Below are 15,634 nucleotides of genomic sequence, written 5' to 3' on the forward strand. Positions count from 1 at the left end.
GCTCAGGCTCAGTAGTTTTGGTGCACGGGCTCAGATGCTCCACGGCATGTGGGATCTTCCTGGACCAGGGCTCGAACCTGTGTCCCCCGCATTGGCAGGCAGACTCTTAATGACTGTGCCACCAGAGAAGCCCATACCATACTGTTTTGATGATTGTAGCTTTGTAGTATAGTCTGAAGTCAGGGAGCATGATTTCTCCAGCTCCATTTTTCTTTCTCAAGATTGCTTTGGCTATTTGGGGTCTTTTGTGTTTCCATAGAAATTTTAAAAAGTTTTATTCTAGTTCTGTGAAAAATGCCATTACCAATTTGATAGGGATTGCACTGAATCTGTAGATCGCCTTGGGCAATATAGTCATTTTCACAGTATTGATTCTTTCAATTCAAGAACATGGTATATCTTTCCAACTGTTTGTGTCATCTTCAATTTCTTTCATCAACGTCTTATACTTTTCAGAGTACAGGTCTTTAGGTAGGTTTATTCCTAGATTTATTCCTAGTTATTTTATTCCTTTTAATGTGATGGTAAACGAGATTGTTTCCTTAATTTCTCTTTCTGATCTTTTGTTGTTGGTGTATAGAAATGCAAGAGATTTCTGTGCACTAATTTTGTATCCTGCAGTGTTACCGAATTCATTGATGAGCTCTAGTAGTTTTCTGGTAGCATCTTTAGGATTTTCTATGTATAGTATCATGTCATCTGCAAACAGTGACAGTTTTACTTCTTTTCCAGTTTGGATTCCTTTTTCTAATACTGATATTTGAAACACTGTTTTTGAATCATTTCTCCCTCAGCTTTGAATGACAAAATACAATGATAACCCACTGTCCTCTTGTTTTTCTCATACTTATTTTCTATTATTTCTGCTAACTTCATTTGCATTTCTTACCACCCTGCCATGTTCTTGTTAAGTATCAGCCCTCCCAGCTGAACTTTAAGTTTCCTGTGGGGAGAGAACTGCTGTATCTAGAGCATCTACCACTGTGCAAGGTGCATAGTAGGCTCTCGATAAATACTTGATGAATGAAAAATGAACAGATAAAACAACTATAGATGTTTCTTCAGACTCAATGCACTCTCATCTCTTTACGCCTAACTTTAGGAAGTTCACCTACTGACTGACAGTATTGCATATCTGCACAATTAGCCCGAACATAAGTTTTTCCCCTTATGTCAGTTTCTACAGAACATCTATATTAAATCTACCATCCAAATACAAAGTACTGTTATTACTCAAACTATATTGAACCTCACTTCCCCACTGCTACTATTACATAACAACATTCTCCTATCTTGTAGACTTAAAAATTTTCTATTTTTGGTTGGTGCCTGTCATTTTTCAGCTACTCAGTCGTAAATCCTTCTAATATTTGTTCTATTCATCAGTATTCCAAAGGTACCATCTGATTAGGTCCCCAATGACCGAAACCAAGAATACTACACAATAGCTTTATGGCTCATATCCTTTTAACAACAGTTACCATTTATTGAGCATACACTATGTACAAAACACTGTGTTAAATGCTTTACAGACCACTCATTTAACTCTCAGAACAACGTGTGAGGAAAGATTTTTCATTTTCCAAATGAGGAGACTAATCAGAGAAATTATATTCCCCAAGTCACAAAGGTAGTTAAGAAGTATAGCCAAGATTCAATACAGCTCTCTTGACTCCAAGGCCATGTTCTAAACTGCTATGTATGCTGCCTCTGGTAGAATTTGTATCCTGTTATTTTTAATAGCCACTCTCACCACATTATTTCCTTGCTCCCAATTCCACAGGGACTCCTCCCTGTGGTACTAAATGTAACTTAAATATCTTGCCATCATGACTTTATATTAGCTTATTCTCTTTCAAAGTCACTTTAATTCTCATTACCAGAGCTAGTCTGTCAGTGATGTCATTTTCCTTGCTTATGATAGGCCAAATCATGACTTCTTCTGCTTCAATACTCACTCTGTCAGAAATCCCTAATGTCTTCCACAGCTCACTTTGTTCTATTTGAAATTCTTTCAATATGTGGCTTCTATGGAATCAAACCATAACATTATAAAGCAGGAAGAGCCTGAGACTGCACTCCAGTCAAATGAGTCTAATCCTTGCTCTATCACTTAGTACCTGTGTGATCGTGTGCAACTTACTTAACATCTCTAAGTCTGTTTCTTTCATCTATAAAATGAAGTATTACCTGCTATGTAGGGATCTTGGTTAGGATCAAATGAAAACGTATGAAGGGCTTAGCATAATACCAGGCACTTATCACTTTCCTTCCTCCTTAAACATAAGAATTCTAAGTTCTATCTGCCACATCTTCAATTATCACCTCTGCAAAAGGATTCCTTCATGTTATTAAGCTCAATCATCCTCCCAACATCAGTCCATATTTCTAACTGCTTGCTGAATTTCTTTCTGTAAAAATTTAAATGTTCAAATCTGCAAGTCCTATCTCCTTCCCATGCCTCAATCAGCTTCTTGTCTTAATAACCATCATTCCAATCCTGGAAAACTCTCTTTCCAGACACTAAGGCTTGAACCCTTGACATCATCTTTGACTTTCCACTCTGCATTCTGATTAGGTATAGTGTACTGCATAGAATCTACCAAAACCATGTCTTTTAAAATAATCTCCTTGTCATGTTCCCACTGCTACCTAGTCCTTATTTCCTGAAATGACCTCTAAAATGGGACCTCCTCTGTTCTCCATGGAGAGTCTATGCTTTCTGACTCTGTGCCTCCTTGCTATAATCACTCTATTCATTGTATATACAACATTTTCCCCACAGCTTTCCTAAATCACAACCAATTCTCCAGAGATCCATCTCAAATATCTCATCTTCTATGACACCTTTCCTAAGTTCTATTAAACAGATGTACTTCCCCTCCTAAGTACTCTGTACAGGTCTTTTCAGGGCTCTTACTATTTGGCAGTAAAGGTTATATTTATAGTTTTCTTCCCTATTACTAAACTGCAAGCTCCCTGAGGCAAAGACCTATGTTTTACTTATATCTATAAATCTAGGACAGTGCCTTGAACACAGGAGGCCCTCAGCACTATATATGATTATTCATTCATCTATCCTTAGTCTTGCGAGCATCTATAAAACATATTCAGTGTGTGTAATATTATTTTATACTTATGCTTACAATCCCAATTCATCTAAAAGCTATGTTAAGGCAAACCGCACTATTTATTCTCAGGCAGTCTAGTACATACTCTTCTATGAAGGTGGTAAGCATTTACTACAATACCTCAAAGATGTTTAATGACATTTGATGGTTTGGGAGACACGTTAAAAAAAAATACAAATCTGAGAGACCCTACGTACCAAATTTCATTCAGCATATAATGGACACGTTTCAGAAAAGCAAAACTTAGAATAAACTAACCACTAATGATCCTTAAAAGTTTAGGTCAAATAGATGAGATTCAAAATAAAAATCTTGCTCATATTTTATTTGATCTTAATAATTTGAAGACATTATAGCCAAAATTAAGGTTAATTCCTCAGGAAGCTAACAGCATTTGTTACCTGGTACCAGGAAGGAAAAAACAAAAGTAATGTAAAGAATTTAGGAAACTACTCTCACTTTTAAATTCTTGTAAAATTATGCAAAAATCCCCTGTGATCCCTTTTTTTTAATGAATAAATTACTGTGTCTTCCTAGGAATGACTTTTAAAATATGTTCTTAAAATTCTCCCCCCAAAGGCACTCCCAATAGAAGGAAATTAATACTAAGGAGAAAAGGATGGTAGTTTTATAAGTGAAAGTAAAAGGAGAAAAAGAATGGTAGTTTTTAAAGTGAAAGTAGAAATTATTCCCAACTTGCTGTGGGGAAGAGGAGAGTTGGCTTTAAAAAAAAAAAGGAAAAGAAAAAGGACCTAGAAGTTTTCGTTTTTATAAAGGAGGATCTTATATGTAACACATTAAAAAAAGGGGGGTGGGGCCTAATCTCAAATACAGAACTGGACATTAAATACAGACATCTGAACCTAACAGATATTGCCAAATATGCAAACTTATAAAAAATCAAGGGAGAAAGACATAAAAAGAATAATCCATCATCAGCTATAAACTACATACCTGTTTAAGTCTGGCAAGTTCTTTCAAAGCTCGTCCCCACTGCTGCTTGTAATGCAGCTTAGACTTAGTTGCGGATTCCAACTTTCTTTCAAGTTCAACCTAACAGTGATTAAAATCATATCAAGTGAAACACTATACCACTGTGTACAATCACTGAAAGATAATATATACAAAGACTCTGGCTTAAGAAAAGAGTTTATATAGTGTAACGTACGACATCATCTAGAACTGTTATATAATTTACTGTAAATATTATGGCACATGAACATTTTCTTGTTTAAAATATAGTTGTATTTTTACTGCCTAACAGCCTATACTAAAAGGAACTGAATCAGTCTTAACCTCCAGACAGTTACTATAAATGTATTTAAAACATATATATTACATAAAGATCATAGAGTGAAAAAATACATTTTTTTTTTTTTTTTTTTTATATATAACAAAAAGCAGTTGTTAGCATTCCATTTAGCTGACACTCTCAACCTTGAAACCAAATTATTCCTTTTGGAGACCTATCATTATGTGGAATTTTGTCTTACATTGAAGAGAGCTTGTAGAGATACTTTTATAACTCTATTTTGGCAAAAATCATAGAATGCTGAAAACAGTGAACTGTTTTATCAGGAGGCAGTTTACTAAGTGTACAAAGTCAAAAATATTTTAAGAATGTTAAAATAAACCCAAGAGTAAGAAAAATAATGCTCCAAAAAACACTCATCTAACTTTTATTTTCTATTTTTCCTCAAATATATAAAGAAAAACACGAAATAGATTTGATTTTTAAAATACGGTTATTTATACTTGCAGCAGGCAATCTGTTGTGTATGAACTGAAGCCAACTTGGCTAGGTTTTGGAATGTACTCTCAAAGTTTCAAACCAAGTACCAAACAAATTCATGTAGCCAACAGTTTTACTATTTAAGTGATAAGGTAATAATATGGATGAATTACAGTAAAATACTGTTAATCTAAACTGGCCTAATTTTTTTATATCAAGTCTAATTTTTCCCATACACATAACTCCTAATGTTTTGCAGAAAAATAAAATCGAAGACACTATCCAAAAATTCAAACTTCAGAAAGCTCAGAAGGAAATAAAATGAAAGGAAAAGCACATTGCCAAAATCCCTTCACAAAAGACCAGAATGTTCTCTGCAGTAATATATGACTTCATGGAGTCAAGGTCTTTTCTGCTTTACAAATCCCTAGTGCTTGGATTTAAATGTGTTGACATTTCACAACTATACTCATACATCTTAAGTTGAATAATACTCTGAGATTATCAAAGATGATCTCTTCCACTTATGCCCTAAAGACTTATACATATTAGTTGGTAATTTTAACAAGAGGACATATGTCAGAAGAAAAGCAAAAATCTGTTTATAACTGTGTGATAAAAGAACAGTATTCAATTATAAAAGTGATCATGTCCCTGGGTCTTGGAGAAGGTACAATATATCCTGGACGAGCCTCAGAATGAGGGTTAGGACAACCTAGAGAGATCACTTATACCCACTGAACTGACTCCATCAGAAAAAGCTGGGGAGATTTTATCAGTTTTGCCATGATTATCAAAATAACTCACATTTGCATTGATATTCACACAGTAGTTCACACTAATTTAAAATGCATATATAATCAAAACATATAATGTCTTTATTCTTAACAAACAAAAAAAAAACTGTAGCTAACAAATCTGAGACGTTACACATCATTTTTCTAATTCATCCCAAACTACCAAATCAGTGATTCCTAACTTTTTTTAAGGATACAGATGCCTCTGTGATTCTAAAGAAATATATGGACCCAATTCCCAAAAAAAGGTACACAAGCAAAATTTTGACACAATTTCAGGGCATTCAAAGACCTCGAGTTAAGAGCCCTTTTTGTGGGTAGATATGAGACTTCAGGAAGGCTTTTCTGATTTAAATCATAAGCCAAGTTATAGACTCAAATTAAAACTTGGCTCAGGACCTAGAGTCAATTCAGAGGCTACTGAAGATCAAGCACAGACTTTCACTGATTCTCAATGTCCCTGTTTCTATCCTTGATATACCCACAACTCTAATTCCCTACTGGAGGCATGGCATTGTCTTTGCCTCTAATCTCCTATTCCCCAGTTCCAATGTGTAACAAAAACCTATAGATTTCTCCCTTGAAATGTTTTCGAGTTTTATTCTTTTATGTTCTTTCTACCATTTCCTAAGCTCAGGCTTATCTCATCTCTCGTCTGCTCAGCCTCAAACGTATTCTATCTACAAATCCTGCAAATCACTATTACATCAATTTACTCTCTACTAAAAAATCTACAACAGCTACTACTTGCCTACAGGACTGAGCCTAAACTCCTCTGCCTAGGTGTTAAAGCACTCTGAGATATAATTTCCATCCTACTTGTTCTACTACTTTCTTGGTATTCCTCAACAGGAAACCCTCTACTCCAACCACCGGGTTTGTCTCCCCTACATATACACCTTGTCCAAGTTACTTCCTGAGCCTGTCGATTCTTTTTCTTCATTGCTTATTTAAAACTTCAGATTCAGCTCAAATTCTACCTCTCCATGGAGCTGTCTTAAAACTACTATATTCTGAACACCAAATGACTTCTTTCTGAATTGCAAAGAGTTCCTATCACATTCCCTGGTATTCGATTATATATGGTCATTTAAGGTTCTCTGAGTCATCTCCCCAATTATATTACAAACTCTTTTAGAAGTGAGGTCCCAGGGACTTCCCTGGCGGTCTAGTGGTTAAGACTATGCCTTCCAATGCAGGGGGTGTGGGTTCGATCCCTGGTCGGGGAGCTAAGATCCCACATGCCTCACAGCCCAAAAACCAAAACATAAAACAAAAGCAATATTGTAACAAATTCAATAAAGACTTGAAAAATGGTCCACATCAAAAAAAAAAAAAGTGAGGTCCCAAAAGGATAACATACTTTTACTCTTTTCTCTCATTTTTCCCTTTGTCCTAAGACACAGTAGATACTCACCAAATGTTCTTAAATACACAAATTTAGTTTCTGTCTTAATCTTCTGTATGCATTACTAAATTATAATGCTTTCCCTATTTTATTTTTCAAAAGTTCCAATTGTTTTTAAGCCATCTAAAAGTCATTTCCTAGCTAAAAGCACATCAAACTATCATTCACTTCTTAAGGGATTTAAGAATTGCATTTGGTAAAACTGTATCTTAATGTTAACTTATTTTTAGACGATTTCAGTGAAAATGGAAATATTTGTGTTATATTGAAGAGATGAGTAAACAGAAAAGAAAAAAGCTCTCAATCAGACATAACCAGAAGTTGTAGACTAAATCAGGTACTTTTTCACTTAAGTCTTCCTTTTTATGCTTTTATCTCTTTGTTACTTAAGAAATAAGATTCTGCCCTCTTCTGGCTCCAAAAAAAACTTACGAAGAATGTTCAAAGAGCTGAGAAGCCTTGTTTTGCTAGGCATTTAAAAACAGTGGATGAATTCATTAGGTCTGATATAAAGGTGCTTCCATTACACTTTTTTTTTTCCTCAACAAGTTCATGGTGCTGCTTATATTTGTAATATGTTTGGTGATTTTTATCCTTTTGGTAGAAGTGTAATTGGAAGAAGAAATTTTTAAAAATCACAATTATTTCTATGGTGATACACTATCTAGTATATATTCAGAAAAGATGAATATGATAAGCACTCTGTTCCAATTTTGAGATATTTGGCCCTGAATTTCCCCAAGATAAAATGGAAATACTCTTGACACCTACTTAAGAGAACTTGTGAGAATTGATGAGATATTGTCTGAATGCTTCAAATATCTCTGGCAGGCCACATAATTCATAATATAAAAACAAATACTTTAATATTTGGTTTAATCAAAAGGGGTGGGAAATGTCCAGTTTGATTCAAATTCAAGGTCACTGGTAGAGAAATGAGAAGGCCAAAAATGGAGAATGAAGAGATTGTCCAGATATGTAAGAAGCAGAATCAACAAGACTTTGCAATTAAATAGATATCGGGGTAAGAAGAGGAACCAAAAACAGCATGGCATTTGACAAGCTGCAGAAACATTTAATGAATTCAGAAACGCTAGAAGAAAGCAGTTAATACCCTTTTCAACTCTAACCACTCTTATTCTTGTCTCCAAATATTTTATATGCACCCTTCTGCCTCTTGAATAGTCATATCAAGGGCCAAATTTTATATCTATGCTCCAACCATCCCCTCCTCTCTTAAAGCTTCAATTTCTCCTTGTTGTTAATTTCTTGTCCTTAATCTAAAAATATTCTCTGATTTTCCTACCTCTAAATAAGCTTTTCTCAAGAGCTTTAGGCCCTTGGGCTACGTTTTTTCTTGTCTTCCGGGGTTTTTTGAAATTTATTTTTTTTATTATTTTTTAAAATTTTTGGTTGCATTTTGTCGTCGTTGCTGTGCGTGGGCTTTCTCTAGTTGCGCTGAGCGGGGGCTACTCTTTGTTGCGGTGCGCGGGCTGCTCACTCCGGTGGCTTCTCTTGTTGCAGAGCACGGGCTCTAGGTGTGCAGGCTTCAGTAGTTGCAGCACACAGGCTCAGTAGCTGTGGCTCACAGGCTTAGCTGCTCCTCAGCATGTGGGATCTTCCCAGACCAGGGCTCGAACCCGTGTCCCCTGCATTGGCAGGTGGATTCTTAACCACTGCACCACCAGGGAAGCCCTTTTCTTGTTTTCTTTTCAAAGTCAAACTTTCTATAACCTTCTGCAATTTGGCTTCGTAAAAATCAGTGACCTCTTAACTGCCAAACACATGGTCTTTCCTCAACCACTCTTGACTTGCCCATCATGAGAGATTACTTTCACTTCCTCATTCTTTAAACTCCCCCTTTCCTTTTGGGCACAGCACTAGACTGTTTTTATTACTTCTCTAAATCTCATTAGCCTCCTTCCCCAACTCTTGATTGTTCTCAAAGCTGAACATCCCCCTAAGTTTTACCATCAATTAGCTTTCCTAAACACTCCTTAAGCAATTGCATATACTTGTAAGCTGTTACTTTATTCAAATCACTCTCAAATCTGTTTGTCTAGCCCTTTTCTCTTCCTACTGTATTTTCTCATTTTTTAACCACTTAGTTAACTCCTTACTAAGATTACTGCATTAGCATCTCAAATGTAGTATGTCTAAAATCTGAATTCTCTACAGCTTCCATCTCTCCAAAAAAGTTCATCGAAAATCTTCATTTCTATTAATATTAACATCCATTAAGCCAATCTTATAAATTTGAGAGTAACCTCTGACTTTTCTTACCAGATGAAATATGAATTCTTTAAGTAAACATCTAAGGTCTTCCCTCATATGGCTGAAAATTACCTTTATTTCCAGCATTCTCTTATCAGGCCTACATTTATTTAAAAACTACAGCTGACATTTGCACAATGCAGGGGTATGCATGCTAATCCTCCATGCTGTCAAAAAAATGCCTACAACTTTACAGTTGGCCCTCTGAATATGTGGTACTGCATCTGAGGAATCAACCAACCACGGGTCATGTGGTACCGTAGAATGTACTTTCTGAAAAAAATCTGTGTATAGGTGGACCCTCACAGTTCAAACTCAATGTTGTTCAAGGGTAAACCATACTACTATAATGATTAGACTCTAGGTTCTAGTCAAGCAGCTATCCAAATATGCAATAGACTTTTTAATCTTTTTTATACTTTTGTTCAGTGCTTCTTTTTGGAATAACCTCACCCACATATCTACCTATTTAAAGTTTCACCTATTCTTAGGCTCCATATACAATCTCATTCCTTCTTTATACTTAGTGTGTTGATTTCAGAAGCTGACTTTGTTTTCCCTTTGGACTCATGGCATTTAGTAAGAGAAAGTTAGATGATATCTGCTCGTTTGCCTTTTGCTATAATTATTTGGGTATGTTCCTTGTCTCCTTCTGTAACTTGTTATTTACTTGACGGTATCCTGAACGCTTTTGAATCATTCATGATGGCATTTAGCATGGTATCATAAATAGCATACATCTTTGCTGGATAATGAAAAACCAACTCTATCAATCAGCATCCTGCCAGGAATCTAGAAATCAGAAGTAATTTAATACAGGAAACTGGTTCAACAGATAAAGGAAGAGCAGAAAGGCCAAAGAGGATATGGTGAGGCAACCCAGTGATCAGCAGCAGCAAGAAGCCCCCACCTCTCCTAGGCAGGAGGGACTACAAAAAGGTACCAGGAAATAGTAGTTCTTAATACAAGCAACCCACAAACTGGGGGTGTCCAGTGGGCTAGAACCACAGTGGAGACTGCCTAAAGGAAGCTGGAGAAGGGATGCCTGGTGGGAGATGGAACCATAAAAAGATGTAACTACTGCCACAGAAAATAAGGGAAGTAGAGAGGCAAAAAGAGAGAGAAGAAAGAACTACTCTGGCATCTTCCCAACTCCTATCTACCAGTCTTCTGTTAGTGTCCCCTAGTGGCTGAATCTACAGAAGAGAAAGGGCAAGAAAGCCTTTAATACAATGCTGAGTTGGAACAGACAGGCAATGGCTGCCACGACAATTAAATCCTTAAGCTTCTAAAGCTTATTTTCCTGTTTATTATTAACTCTGTTATTTTCTTAAGCATGCTATATATTTTTAATAATGCCTAAAATTTATCAAACTCTAAAATGCAAGAGCTCATATTGTCAAACTTAGATTGTCTGTTGGGTATTACACATTTTTTAATGCCTAGAACTTGAACATTCTGTCTGTGGGGAATCCCAATATAAATGAGAGTCAGGACCTGGCTTCCAACCACAGAAAGCAAAATAGGATGGCTATCCCTTCTTCCAAACTAAGAGTAGAGTACAGACCTGTGATTTAAATGCGTGCTCCTACCTGAGACAGTGAATCTAAAGGGCAGTATTATGGAGAGAGGGTATTCACAATGGCTACTGCAAAACTGAGAGTTCAACAGCCTAACACTAGAATCAGGGGAGACAGAATCCAGGGACATGGCAGTCATGGAACCAACAGTAGCATCCCGAGTAGACTGTTTCATGACAGGATGGGCCCATGACTTGCTTCCCCCAGGTTTTTTAGCTTTCCTGACAGGTTTGTGAATTCCTTTAGTCCAAGAGTTACTCAGTTCTGTTGTCTGTAACCAAGGACTCTAGTATAGGCTCTAACTGATAAAAGCCATGAAATTCAAGTATTGACAAAGTCATGTGCCTCAAATTCTCTGATATGTTCTTATTTGATATCAGAATACTACAGTTAAATGTTATTACATTGTATATGCACATATCATTTTTTATTTTATAAATTTATCATTAAGGCTAGTTAAATTGCCATAAATTGACATGGGTACCTTTTCCAAAGTGAGAAGATTTATTTCAGACTGTAGCCGAATTTCTGGTTTGCTGCTTTGCTGATCCTTGAACTGATGGAACTCTTTTTCCAAAATCTTATACTTATTTTCAGCATCATTGAGCTGTATTAAAAAAAATTATAGCCACTTTAAAACAGCAGTGCGCAAAGTTTAGTATTACAGAATTCAATTCAATAGTGTCATTTTTTTCTTACTTTAAGGCATGTTTCTATTAGAAAATTTAGAAAATATATAAAGTATAATGAAGAAAATTAAGATCTCTAGTAATCTCAAAAATTCAGTAAATCAACTGATTAACAATATATAAAAACTTTTTAGGAGTATGAAATTTCTTATAAAACCAGTACCTTGAGAACATTTTTGTTAAATTTTGGATGGCAAATGGAAAAGTCAGTCTATAAAAATACTGAAAATAATTTTTAAAAATGCAACATGTAAGATTGAGCATTATAGATATACCTGATTATTGATGAAAGTTTAATTTTAAGGCAGTATTATTGTTCCTATAATTTGACACTGTAATTTCGTAATTCCAATACTATTACAACTTACAGATTATTTGGTCCAGTCCCTTCATATTTATAGGTAAGAAAATTGAGGATCAAAGAGCTAAATTACTGAGGCAGTGCCAAAGAGCTAGTCACTAGGAGACGCATGAAGAGAATTCAGATCTTTTCATCCCCTAGAATGATGCTCTAATGAATAGTTCCTTAAATTTAAAAAAAAAAAAAAAAAAAAAAGTGAGAGAGACCGCCTTGACTAAACACTGTAATTTCCCTTAGAACAGTTTCAAAACTACCAAGAAAAAGAAAAAAAGATATAAAGGTATTCTTTTAAAATGTGGGATTTTTCTAATCAAATGCAAATAAGCACTGTTTAAAGATGCTTTCTGAAAACATACACCAATATGACTAGCCATCTTTAGATAACCCAATTATCTCTTTAAGACTAAGACTTAACTAAATGAGAAAACTGGTGGCAAAAATGGAACTTAAATTACCAATAATAAATTCTTGTTTTATGCTAATAAATCCTAATTAGAATTATTGATAATTATCTAGCATCTTTAGGTAATGAGTATTCCATACATGGAAGTTTTCCGTATAACTGAAGTTTACCTCTTTGAACATGTAAATTTTATGTTTAAAGTTGAATAGAAACCTCTCTAAAGAATCTCTCTCACATTTTTGTTTTAAACAAAAACTTATTAAACTTAATATTTGGCATTTTTTTGACCATTCAGGACATTATCAATCTACTATTAAGAATGACTAATCAAGCTACTAGGCATACTGGGTTCTTTGCTAAGTGGTCTATAAACTACATTGATTTTTTTCAGTTCTGATAACTGCCTTTACATATTTGAATATTTATACTTAATCTTCATCACCTTGCACTGATAGTATATCTATCTGTCCCTTCTACCTGTCCAGTTAGAATTGTGTGTATAGTACATGTAACCTGGTTCAGAGTAAGGGCCTAAAAAGGTTTCTTATATATAAAAGGGGAAATGTTTACAGTCATGGACTTAGCAATTTGGGCATCCCAGAAACTTCTGCTGCCCACCACAGTTTTTTCCCCATGTCTTAGCTTATGTTTTAGAAGTGCCCCGGGGAATTTTTCCAAAATACCAGTTCTTCCCGCCAAGGTTCTTCCCACAACGTTGTAAGCTAATTATACCGGTCTGGGACAGGGTAGAGATGTGGATTTTTTCATGAGCTCCCCCGGTAATTCTAATACATGTTAGAAGCCTTTGTTCTAGATGGCTGAATCTCCCTGATAAGTGGTAGAAGAGAAGCATTACTGGCGAATCCCATCACAATTGCCCACTTTTACAACTTTATCTTTCATAAATTTACATGAGACCACCACCACAACAATCAAATTTATATTTATAACCACCTAAATAATATGATCTTAACTGACCCTGAACTGCTATGGAAACTATTCTTCACGCCAGGATTTACTAAAGACTTCAGAGGCATTCATCATACATATCTAATCTACACTGAAATGTTTCAAGACAGATAAGCTTCATTTTTAACAGCTTGAGCCTTCCTTTTTCCAGCAAATATTTATTAAGCCCCTATTATGTGCTGAAGACTGGCTGGGCTCCAGGCATACAGACAGAAACCAAAACAGTTTTATGGAACTAATAATCTGACACTGATCAAATTATCACACTAATGAAAATAAAAACAAACTGCTATAACATATCATAAAGAAATAGAATAAGAGAATAATACCCCAAGAAAACATGTAACAAAAACTTGACCTAGACTTGGACAGCAGGGGTCAGGGAAGATTTCTCTGGGAAAGTAATGCCTCAGCTGGAAACTGAGGGATTAGTATAGTTCACTAGGCCAAGAAAAAGCAGCACACACAAAGATCCTAAGGGTGAAGCATGCATGGTATGCCTGAGGACCTGAAGAGGACGAGTGTGGCTGGAGAGCACACAGAAAAGGTGAAAGAGTGGGAGATGAGGTGAGAGAGGTAGGCTGGGTCCAAACTATGCAAAGGCTGGTAGGGCAAGGTAATAATTCTGATCTTTATTCTATGAGCATTAAGACAACCCTGAACAGTTTTAGAGGGAGGGTGTCATGATTCCAAATTTCAAAAATATCACTCAGGCTGCGACAGGAAGAACAGGTTACAGGGGTCCATTACTGACATAAAGAATACTTACAGCAAGGTCAAGTATGGACAGGAGGATCATGTTGGGTTTTAAATGCCTTTAAGACACCCAAGTAGAGATGTCTAAAAGGCAATGAGATAAATGGGTTGAGAGAGTGCAAAGGAAAGGTTTGAGATATAAATGCACAAGTCTCAGAGATACAGATTGTCTCTGAAACCACAGGCACGAATAAGATTGTTTAGCACAGTGTAAGTCTGAAGCTTGGAGGAAGTCCAACATTTAATGGCTAGATAAAGGAAAATAAACCTGCAACGGACCTGAGGCATGGCCAGAAAAGTAGAGAAAAACAGGAAGAGTGGTGTTATAGAAGTTGAGAGAAGAGAATATATAAAAACAAGAACAATAGTGTTGATGCTGTCAATAAGTTTGAGTAAGATGAGAAATGAAAAACACCCACTGAACTTAGTGACTGAGCCACTGGTGGCTTCTCTGACAACTGGCTGGCTGGGGCAATGGGGATGGAAAGCTGAGGCGCATGGGTTGAGAGGTGAGAAAATGGAAAGGAGCACAGACAATTCTCTCATGAAATTTGGTTCTTAACTGAACTTGGTCCAGTGATATATGAAGAATATCTACATTTGCTCAAAGGAGATTTATTGGAAAAAAATTTTAAGATGAGAGTTAACTAAAATATAGCACAATCTCATACAAATAATTATAAGGGAAGTAAGATTATTCCAATATAGTCCTCAGCTTTCAGGAAAAGAAGATCCAACTTACATTTGAATCTCAGTGTAGTAAATGTGATTAATAATCCAAATTACCGGGAATTTTTATAACTCCTTAGTGAACGATTTCTATTATTTCTAGAATGCAAATAAACTCTAAGTTTAAAGAGATGACAGGTATTTTCATCCAACCTGTTGCTGAAGTCGGTGTTTATCCTCTTCTAGTTGCTTCATCTTCAACCTTTCTAGCTCTATTTGGTGAACACAATCTTCTTTGGCCCTACGGATAGAGTCCTGGAGTTCTTGCAGGTTCCGTTCACGTTCTGATTTCAGTTCCCTTCTTTCTCTCTGAAGCTTAAAACAGGTACATCTTTAAGAGGCTGACCTATTACTAGCTGCATTATACTATTCAATATTCTATTATCCTTATATATGGTCAAATGTTCAGAATGTTTTATGAAGTGATTTTTATATCATTTTCACGTATTAGACAGTTAATGTTTAAGTGTATTGAAAGTATAAATTTTCAATCATCATTTACTCCTAAAATACAAAGTATATCCCCAAATCCATATATGATGCATAAATTCAATTGAAAAGGCCCTAAATGCTTAAAACCCCTATTTGAATAAACCCATTTTATTATGTAAGCAAATATGCCCAAGTTTCTTTACGTCTTTAGAAACTTCTTATTTGTTACCTAATCACATAAAAGATAACAAAGCCTTAGTATTAGGAACAAATACACATTATGTTTAGGTTTAACAATCTAAATCAATTTAGAAATTGCCGAAAATGTGTAAAGATAAGGCTAGGGTGATATGCTGAGAAAATTTTAAGAAAC

General features: G+C 35.6%; 1 protein-coding gene across 5 annotated transcripts in view; it reads right to left on the minus strand.

Annotated features, from left to right (window-relative positions):
- CEP120 (centrosomal protein 120) overlaps positions 1 to 15,634 on the minus strand; it is a 77,902-nt gene that overhangs the window by 19,241 nt on the left and 43,027 nt on the right. For all 5 annotated transcript variants that reach the window (XM_059916956.1, XM_059916957.1, XM_059916954.1 and 2 more), the window contains 3 exons: positions 14,983 to 15,144; positions 11,407 to 11,529; positions 4,086 to 4,184 (listed from right to left, as the gene is read on the minus strand). In XM_059916956.1, coding sequence (XP_059772939.1) covers positions 4,086 to 4,184; positions 11,407 to 11,529; positions 14,983 to 15,144 — 384 coding nt within the window. The remainder of the gene's footprint in view (positions 1 to 4,085; positions 4,185 to 11,406; positions 11,530 to 14,982; positions 15,145 to 15,634) is intronic.

This window comes from Balaenoptera ricei, chromosome 3 (assembly GCF_028023285.1).
Source record: "Balaenoptera ricei isolate mBalRic1 chromosome 3, mBalRic1.hap2, whole genome shotgun sequence".
Lineage (NCBI taxonomy): Eukaryota > Metazoa > Chordata > Mammalia > Artiodactyla > Balaenopteridae > Balaenoptera > Balaenoptera ricei.